This window comes from Podarcis gaigeae, assembly GCF_964106915.1.
Source record: "Podarcis gaigeae genome assembly, chromosome: 18".
NCBI lineage: Eukaryota > Metazoa > Chordata > Lepidosauria > Squamata > Lacertidae > Podarcis > Podarcis gaigeae.
Window position 1 is genome coordinate 12,506,394 of NC_139696.1, and position 9,730 is coordinate 12,516,123.

Below are 9,730 nucleotides of genomic sequence, written 5' to 3' on the forward strand. Positions count from 1 at the left end.
GACAGGAGGCGGGCAGGTGTGGAGGACTCTCTGGTCCTGAATGGGGTAACTGTGCCCCTGAAGGACCAGGTGCGCAGCCTGGGAGTCATTCTGGACTCACAGCTGTCCATGGAGGTGCAGGTCAAATCTGTGTCCAGGGCAGCTGTTTATCAGCACCATCTGGTACGCAGACTGAGACCCCACCTGCCCGTGGACTGTCTCGCCAGAGTGGTGCATGCTCTACTTATCTCCCGCTTGGACTACTGCAATGCGCTCTACATGGGGCCACCTTTGAAGGTGACCCAGAAAGTGCAATTAATCCAGAATGCGGCAGCTAGACTGGTGACTGGGAGTGGCCGCCGGGACCATTTAACACCGGTCCTGAGAGATCTGTATTGGCTCCCAGTACGTTTCTGACCACAATTCAAAGTGTTGGTGCTGACCTTGAAAGCCCTAAACGGCCTCCGCCCTGTATACCTGAAGGAGCGTCTCCACCCGTATCGTTCTACCCGGACACTGAGATTCAGTGCTGAGGGCCTTCTGGCGGTTCCCTCATTGCGAGAAGTCAAGTTACAGGGAACCAGGCGGAGGGCCTTCTCGGTCGTGGCGCCCGCCCTGTGGAACGCCTTCCCATCAGATGTCAAGGAAATAAGCAGCTATCCTATTTTTAAAAGACATCTGAAGGCAGCCCTGTTTAGGGAAGTTTTTAATATTTAATGCCGTATTATTTTTAACACTCAATTTGGGAGCCGCCCAGAGTGGCTGGGGAAACTCAGCCAGATGGGCGGGGTATAAATAATAATTTGTTGTTGTTGTTATTGCATCTAAACGCCATTGGATGGCAATGGGGCCGGTCTCTGTGCCATGGCTGCTTTCTCTCAGTGGCAAACAAAATGTCAGAGCTGTCTCCTCCTCCCATTCTCATTTCCCCATCTAAGGTAGACTGACTCTGTCCATGGAGGCTCCATTTAAGAACCCAAGAAACGTAAGGAGAAGCTCCACAGAAGGAGCAGGATGCGGCGTCCCCTCACAAGTGCCACCCCCCCAAACACCCCCCACATCCAGGGGTTGTATATGACATTTCCCCTGAGAAAATATCCCCAGACGCAGAAGTGTGCCTCAACCTCCCTGTACACCAAAAACCTTCAGGGTTCCTCCCTCTGCTCTAAGCCGTGACTCAGACGCATGTTGCTCATTTCCTTCATTTTTGCAGCTCCCTATTCTGCTGCTGCTGCTCTTACGACCAGCTCGTTCGCCTCCCTTTGGTTGCCCCGGTTTGCAAATAAAAAATATGACTTATTTGCACGAGGCATTTATCCTGGGAAGGCGTCATTAATTGCAGATAGAGACGGAAAGAGAAACCAGCGTAAACAGATGAGGAGAGAGTTGGCAAAATGAGTTTTCCATGCACATCAGGGAGATTTTCTTACCCAGAAATGCTCCGCGAAATAAGACATGCTGCCAGCTTGGGATGGAAGCCTCCTTAGTCTCAGCTCTTGGAAACCTAGAATGCAAAAGAGATTGGATGTAACCAGGCAAAATGACACACACAGAGAGCACTGGGACAAACTGGGGATGGTGGGAGTGATGGTCCAAAGCAACCTCAGGCTGACGAAGGCTGGAATCAGGAGGAAGACGTGCGAGGAAGGCTCAGGGCACGACAACCCCCCCGGCAGCTGCCTCCGCCTTCCCCAGCTCTGCCTCGCCTTGAGCGCCAGAGACAAGCCCCTAGTCCTCAGCGAGGTCTGGGCCTGGAGGCCCCACAAGAAGCGAGGCTGCTGAATCAGGCCATGTAGCCCACCACCCTGTCCTCACTGTGGCCAACCAGGTGCCGCAAAGGGAAACTGAGCAAGCAGGATTCGAACACAAGAGCAACTCTCCCTTCCTGCGGTTTCCAGCAAGGAAGAAACGGTGGAAGCAGAACAGAGCTACTGTGGCTAACAGCCAGCAATAACCTTCTCTGGCTCCATGGATTTGTCCCATCAAATCGTAGAGTTGGAAGGGACCCTGAGGGTCATCCAGCCCAACCCCCTGCAAGGCAGGAATAGGCAGCTGTCCCTTACAGGAATCAAACCTGCAACCTTGGCATTATCAGCACCACCCAATCCTCTTTTACCAGGGAGCGTGCGAAGATCTCTTGTGCAAGCTAGGCGGAAGTTCCCCAACCAGGGGGCAGGTGGGGGGGGGAATGTTGCTCCACATTCTCTGCATGCTGAGGTGGGTTGGACTAGATGACCCTTGGGGACCCTTCCAACTCTTTGATTCTATATTACATTACATTACATTATATTAATTTCTATTCTGCCCTTTCCCCCAGGCTGGTTCTCAGGGCGGCTTATGACAAATTAAATTAAATATAAATAAGACGCAAATATAAATAAGACACCATTTAAAAGTAATGTTCTGTTCCGTTATTGTTTGCAGTTTGTGATCCATGCAAATGAAAAGCAGCATAGGAAAATGAAATGAAATGTGAGGGAATTAAAACAATACTAAAAAAAAAACCACACAATTTTTTAAAAATTGAGATATTAAAAATGCCACAGCCCTATGAAAAGCCCTTTCCTTAACTGATCTATTGATGGCATTTCTCCGGGGGGGGGGGTTCTCCTCCCTCTCCTCATTGGGCCCTACAACAACCCTACAAGGCAGGCCCAGTGGGGCGAGCAGGGGGGATTCGAACCCTGGTCTCTCCCAGGTCTGACTCCCGAACTGCGACAGGCGGGTGGCTCTCTGGGGAACCCAGCGCCTGGCCTTCCTTACCCCCCTTCGGAGAGAGCACAACTTTTCCCCTCCCTGAAATGCAAACATCCTGCAAAGGCAGTTTCACCCTCCAGCGCCGCATGGAAACAGAAAAGAAAGCACAGGAAACGGAAGAATTGCAAGAGAAAATGGCCGCGTCTGTTGCTGCCCTTAAGCAAACTGAGGTTTGAAGCTGGTGCTGGAACCTGAACCCAGGACCCACCCTAGATTTTAAACAGCTGACATTTGCAAACCACCCCTCCTCTCATGCTAAAAGAGAGAGGACCCAGGCATCCTGCTCTAACCACTCATCTCCCCTCCCCAGTACTGTCAACCTCCTGCAAAGTCGGCCCAGGAGTGAGCATTTTGCAGAGAAAACCACCCTGCCACTCACCCTTTGCCGGAGGAAAGTCTGCCCTCTCCGAAGGCTCATATTCTCAGTTCCTGCACACAAAGGATCTCGTGGGAAAGCACCCTGGGGTGGGGAAGACAAGAAAATAAAGGGAGAGCGGAAAGCAGGTGATTCGAACCCAGTTCCAGTTTTGCTTCTGTATTTCTGCAACACCGAAAGCAGAGAAACAGAAGTGGAGATAAGGGAGTGTTGAAAATCCTTGTGGTTCCACTGCAGCCACGCTCCACAACCTCCCTTGCAAACGCTGCTAATTTGTGTGTTTTTACGGCTTCTTGTTAATTGCCTTTTTTGCAACGGTGACAAATATCAGCCGCCAGACCCTCCGATAAGCGGGAAAGGGATCTCCCCGGAGGGCATCCAGAGATTAAATAGTACATAAATGCACATCCTGCAACGGGGGGGGGGGTTGCATGGGTTAGGGCAATTTAATTTTGGAATTGAAGGATGGTAAGAGTTGGAAGGGACCCCCAGGAGTCATCCAGTCCAATTCCTGCAATGCAGGAATTTCAGCTGAAGAATCCCTGACAGATGGCCTCCCCCAACCTCTGCTGAAAAACCTCCAAGAAAGGAGGCAGATTTTTCTGCCAGGAAGTTCTTCCAAAGCACAGAACTGGAAGCGACATCCAAGGGTCATCTAGCCCAACCCTCTCCAAGCCAGGAGCCCGACTGCTGGGATCAGGCCGAAGGGGGACTATCCAGTCCAGAATCCTCTTCTCCCTCAGATGCGCCCCCTTTGGCTCTTCTCGTGGATCTTCCAGGTCCACAAGCAGTCTATCTGGATTCCTAGGTTCTTAGCGGCATAGGAGCACCAGGCTGGGCTAGGTGGGCCCCCTTGGGGTCCGATCCAGCAGGCTCTTTCTTATGAGACTCCAGGCCGGTCGCAGAGATCGCCTGCCTTGCGCAAGGAGAAGGAATCGCCCCAGGCGACTCACTTGGCCTTATTGACATGTCCAAGCCGGACGGAGAGGCAAACCTGCAGGGGCCAAAGGAAGGAAGGAAGGAAGGAAGGAAGGAAGGAAGGGTGTTTGTTGATGCCATTTGCTGGAAACCACAGGAGGGAAGAGTGGCTCTCATGCTTGGATCCTGCATGCGGGTTTCATAGAGTCATAGATTTGGAAGGGACCCAGGGGCCATCTAGTCAGCCGCTGTGAGAACAGGGTGCTGGGCTAGACAGGCCCCCTTTGGGTCTAATCCATCAGTCCAGCTCTTATGATGTCCTCATGGAGCCTCCAGGCCCAGAGGCAGTCTATACGCCTTCCCAGGTCACATGGGGCATTTCGCCACTATGAGGCTGAGCTACGTGGGTCTCCTTTGGGTCTGATCCAGCAGCCTGGCTCTTATTATGGAACTTCCAGGCCCAGAGGCAGTCTATCTGAATCCCTAGGGTTAGTGGGGTATTTGGCCACTGTGAGGCGGACGTGATGGGGCTCCCCCTGGGCCTGATCCCACCCCTCAGCCTCCGCATAGGAGTGAAGGTCTGATCCAGTTCCCAATCTGGGTTGATGGCGTCTTCCAAAACTGTATTTTAATATGCAGTTTTATTTCACTATCTCAAGGGGAGGCGTTGCCATGGAAATGAACAACAAGATCGGGTCCATCAGATCCTCAGGATACAGATCCGTTTAAAGCAAAGTCATAAAACAAGCAGCCCCCCCCCCAATGCTCCAGTGACCGTCACCCCAAAGGGAGCGACCCCAAGATAAGTACTGGCACCACAAAGTCCCTCAATTTTGCTGTGATTCCTGCATTGCCGGGGGTTGGGCTGGATGACCCTCAGGGTCCCTTCCAACTCTGCAATCCTATGTCACTTGTGGTGGGAATGTAAGTTGGTGCGAAATTTTGGGGGTTCAATTTCCGCAGGAATGATCACCCTTATCCGAGAAACTATCGTTTGTTGTCCAGAATTAACAGATTGTTTTTTAACGATACCAATTGTCAAATAATTGGTCTCATCTTCAATCTCGACAGCTCAAATAGTAATTGCAACTCAGGGGAAACAAGCCCAACATCTTACACTGAGCACTTGGTTGCTGTCACTCACGGAGAAAATTAGGCATAATTTGATATTTCCATGAGGACTAGGACCCCCCCCCCCGGCATTTTCTATATGATTTTGCATTCCTTTATTACATTGGATAACGCTAATAAAAAGGAATCGGTTGTTTTAACCAAAGTGCAGTTGGACTTATTCTGCACGCCAGTTTTACAGTTTTCAGTTCAGTTTTCACCTACGATTACAACAGCTTTATAAAGCGATATAAGAAAATCCTCACCAATAAAAGAACAGATGTTGGCAGTTCAAAGATATATATGTATATTTACTCCAGCCTGCGCTTCTGCAGAGGCAAGACCAGGCCTTTGACGCCCCCCCCCCCCACTGCAGACAGGGCCTAGCAAACATTGCGCACCTGGGGGGACAGGTGTCCTGCCTCTCCCCCCCACCGCCCGAAAAAAGCCACCTGTTCACACACACAGAAGATATATATATGCAGAAATATATTCCATCCAGGTGGCAGAGAGATAAGGAAGACAAAGGTTTCTTCCTTGCAGCAAATCTGGCCTGGGAGAGGTTCCTGCAAAAATTACCTGTCCAGGTAAGGAGCAGGGAAGGAAAAGAGGTTCGAGGATGCACCTGCGCTCATTTTAAGGTTTGATATTTTATGGATGTTTTTGTATTTTGCAGGAAGCCGCCCAGAAGTGGCTGGGGAAACATTATTATTATTATTATTATTATTATTATTATTATTATTATTATTATTATTTTCCCCATTTTGTTCCCCAGAAAGGAGCAACTGGTGCTTGGCCACCTGGCAGGAAAAGCATCCCCACCTCCGTCCTTCTGACACCAGTTCTGGCATTTGCCAAGGGCCAAAAGGTGGGCAGGATGAGGAGCCAATCCTGACCGGGTGCTGCGCGTCTCGTGCAATGGAGAAAGGCGGACGAGTTGGCACAGGTCCAAAGCCAGAGCAACAGCATCATGACCATTTCAGGCCTTTGCAAATGGGATCCTGACCCAGCCTGAACTGCCCCCTCCACACACCCCTTTCTCAGGTGCAGTTGGCCCTCCATCACTGCCTTATTTTTGCAGGATCTCGACCTGTCTCCGTTTACCTACGCAGCCAGACATGGCTTGGCCATAGACAGCATCCACAGACATTTTTTTACATGCACACACATATATATAATTTGCACACACACACACTTTTCTCAGGAAATGCACTTCCAAATTATTATTATTATTATTATTATTATTATTATTATTATTATTATTATTATTATGCTTCCTTCTCCATTCTCATGAATATCAACACCTTCGTCCAAGCCACAACAACGCATCAGGCAAGTTCATGCAATGCCCTGCAAACATGCAATGGAAAATATATATTACCGTAATTGTTTTTCTCCCACGGTGGGATTCTAATTTTTTTGCGCTGGATCAGAACCAATAAATTTGGAAGCAGCTTCCCCCACCCCCTAAAAATTAGCCCACAGCGTCCGCCTCTTGATACAGCTAATTAGGGTTTTTCTTTATCTCCCCCACCCGAATTAAATATTGCAAACAGAGGCCTTGGGGGGGGGGTTGGCCGGATCCACCCCGATCTTTGAAATTCTTGCATGGGCAGTTTTCTTGCAACGCTGCAGGCCCCCCCCCCCCAAAAAAAAATCTGCATGGGTGTGCAAAAGGTGGGTGATAATAATACCAGGCCCGGGGGGGGGCAAATGCACTGACCTGTTTCCGCCCCTCGGCATCCCCGGCACCTGCTCCGCTCCCCTCTTTCGTTTTTGCAAAAAAGAGGGGGGAGGGGAGAAGGGGGAGGAGAAAAGGCTGCCCCCCCCCGCGCTGCAGGGAGGAGGAGGAGGAAAGGGGCGGGGCCCCGAGGAGGAAAGGAGGCTGGCTCCTGATTGGCTGCCCCGCCCGCCAGCAAACGCGGCTTCTGGGCTAGCCTCGCCCCCCCGTCCCAGCCCCCCCCCGGGAAGCTCATTTGCATATTTAAAGAGGCCGCATCCTTTTCACCTGCTTGTAAACTGTCGTTTTGGTGATGGGGGGGGCAGCGTAGGGAGAGAGGCAAAGAATGCATCTCTGTCCAACTGCACAAAGCCAACAATATAAAAACCCCTCCCCAAGAACTACAAAATGGGGGGGGGGGGGTTAGAATCATAGAATTGTAGGTTTGGGAGGAACCCTGAGAGTCATCTAGCCCCCCCCCCGCAAGGCAGGAATCTCAGCTATTGAACCTGACCTATGTGCGAGAGAGGAGGAGCCACCCCATTTCTGGTCCCCCAGGAACCACCAAGAAATCACAGAATTGTACAGTTGAAAGGGGCCCCCAAGGGTCATCCAGTCCAACCCCCTGCAAGCAGGAATATGCAGCTGTCCCATGTGGGGATCGAATCTGCGACTTTGGTATTGTCAGCACCAGGCTCCACCCAACTGAGCTATCCAGGCTCACAACGGCCCTATGATGGATCTCTCCATCCACACCAGTGGCATAACAGCCTGCGTGGCTTACACTTCAATCCGACATGCAAACGCACCCCCCCACCCCACTTGGCCTAAGGCAGGACTGAGCCTCGCTTTCAGAGCTGCACCCCCAAGATCAAGGGTGGCATCCTGCGTCCTTGCAAGGCTCAACTCAGCACTGCAGGCCTCAGAAGACGGAAAAGGCCCAAGTTGCAAAAAGCAGGCCAGAAGGAGGAAGCTCAGAAAAACAGCAGGTGCAATTAAAAAAAGACACCAACCCACAAAACGAATAACTTGCTTGGCAGAGGAAGGCGGTTCGTCATCTCCTGTGTGAAACTAGAACTTGTTCTGCTAAGACAATGAATGCCTGTGATGGTCAACAGTGATGCAGTGCGGAGCCCTGGGTTAGATCACAGAATAGAATTGTAGAATTGCAAAATTGGAAGGGCCCCCAAGGGCCATCCAGACCTCCTGCAAGGGAGGGATCTCAGCTAACGCATCCCTGACAGATGGCCTTCCAACCTCTGCTCAAAGATCTCCAAGGAAGGAGCGTCCACCACTGTTCCGCTCTTGAACAGCTCTTACTGTCAGAAAGGTCTTCCTGATGTGGAGTCAGAATCTCTTTTCTTGCAACTTGAAGCCAGGGATTCAAGTCCTGCCCTCCAGAGCAGCAGAAAACAAGCTTGTTCCCTCTTCCATGTGACAGCCCCTGAGCTCAACATACCCAACTCCCTCAACTGCTCCTCATCAGGCTTCGCCATCATCCTCTGCTCACATTCCAGCATGTTTGTTTGGCAATCTCCTCCTTAAATTGTGGTGCCCAGATCTGGACACAGTATTCCAGGTGTGACCTGACCAAGGCAGAATAGAGTGGCACTATGACTTCTCTTGATGCCATCTAGAATAGTGTTAGCTCTCTTTTTGCTGCTGCATCACACTGTTAACTCATGTTACAGATAGGTAGCCGTGTTGGTCTGCCATAGTCAAAACAAAATTTTTTTCCCTTCCAGTAGCACCTTAAAGACCAACTAAGTTAGTTCTTGGTATGAGCTTTCGTGTGCATGCACACTTCTTCAGATACACAGTGCATGCACACGAAAGCTCATACCAATAACTAACTTAGTTGGTCTTTAAGGTGCTACTGGAAGGAAAAAAATTTTGTTTTGACTGTTCACTCATGTTCGGCTTGTGGTTCACCAAGACCTGTAGAGCCTTTCCCCATGTACTACTGGCAAACCAGGTGTCCCCCTTCCTACATTTATGCAACTGGTTCTTCCAGCCCAAGTGCCAAACCTGACATTTGTCCCTTTGGAAATTCGTTTTGTTAGTTTGAGCCCAAGTCTCCAATCATTTTGATTCTGTTTTTTGCGGCATTCACTCCCCCTCCCCATTTGGAGCTGTCTGCAGATTCAATGAGCATCCCCTCGATTCCTTTGCCCAGGTTGTTTGTAAAGATGACACAGTCATTGAGAGCGAGGCAATGCAGAATTAAATGGGGCAACCTGAAGGCTCCACCGATTAATGGGTTAGATCCACCTTCGCCAACCTGGTCTTCTTGAGTGCAGCTTCCAGTCAGAATGGGCTGCCCAGAAATTCCATTGGGGTTTTTTACATCTCCAAAGGGCTACCTCTGACTTTTAAAGCTAGTCAGTCTGGAATCAAACACACAGACACATACCTCCCCAAAGCATTGCTTCTGAACCTGATCCATTACTCCCGAGGAAGCCCCTATCAATGAGCTCAAGAAGCTCCCCCTTCCTTTGCTTAAGCCGGCCTGCACAGACAGGGAACCCTTTGTCAGTAAGGAAGGTGGCAAAGGATGTCTGCACAGGTGTGGCAGGTGAGGTGAGTCCCTGGTGGTCCAGCCTGGGGATGCTTTGAAATAGCATCTCTTCCACCCAGGCGGTTGCCATGGCAACAAACTCTCTTCCCCCTCCATCCCTTCTTCCTGCGCAACCAATAGCAACAGAGCTATTAAAGGACACAAATGGGGAGGGGAGAGCCATGGACTCAGTCCAGAGCATCTTCCCTTTGTAGTGGTGGGTGGATCTGATGCCACTTGCAGCTGCCCCTCCCATGGCTGTAGATGGGACTGTAGGTGGAAGAGACCTCAAGGGTCATCCAGTCCAACCCCC

The 9,730-nt window shown here is 50.6% G+C and overlaps 1 protein-coding gene and 1 long non-coding RNA gene across 2 annotated transcripts in view; one reads left to right on the forward strand and one right to left on the reverse strand.

Moving 5' to 3' along the window:
- FCHO1 (FCH and mu domain containing endocytic adaptor 1) overlaps positions 1 to 2,929 on the reverse strand; it is a 32,482-nt gene extending 29,553 nt beyond the window's left edge. The window contains exons 1-2 of the mRNA XM_083720240.1: positions 2,743 to 2,929; positions 1,410 to 1,483 (exon numbers count right to left, since the gene is read on the reverse strand). Coding sequence (XP_083576366.1) covers positions 1,410 to 1,483; positions 2,743 to 2,824 — 156 coding nt within the window. The 5' untranslated portion in view covers positions 2,825 to 2,929. The remainder of the gene's footprint in view (positions 1 to 1,409; positions 1,484 to 2,742) is intronic.
- LOC310835890 overlaps positions 1,784 to 9,730 on the forward strand; it is a 230,989-nt gene continuing 223,042 nt past the window's right edge. Inside the window, exon 1 of the long non-coding RNA XR_014559769.1 lies at positions 1,784 to 2,017. This is a non-coding gene — a long non-coding RNA (uncharacterized lncRNA). The remainder of the gene's footprint in view (positions 2,018 to 9,730) is intronic.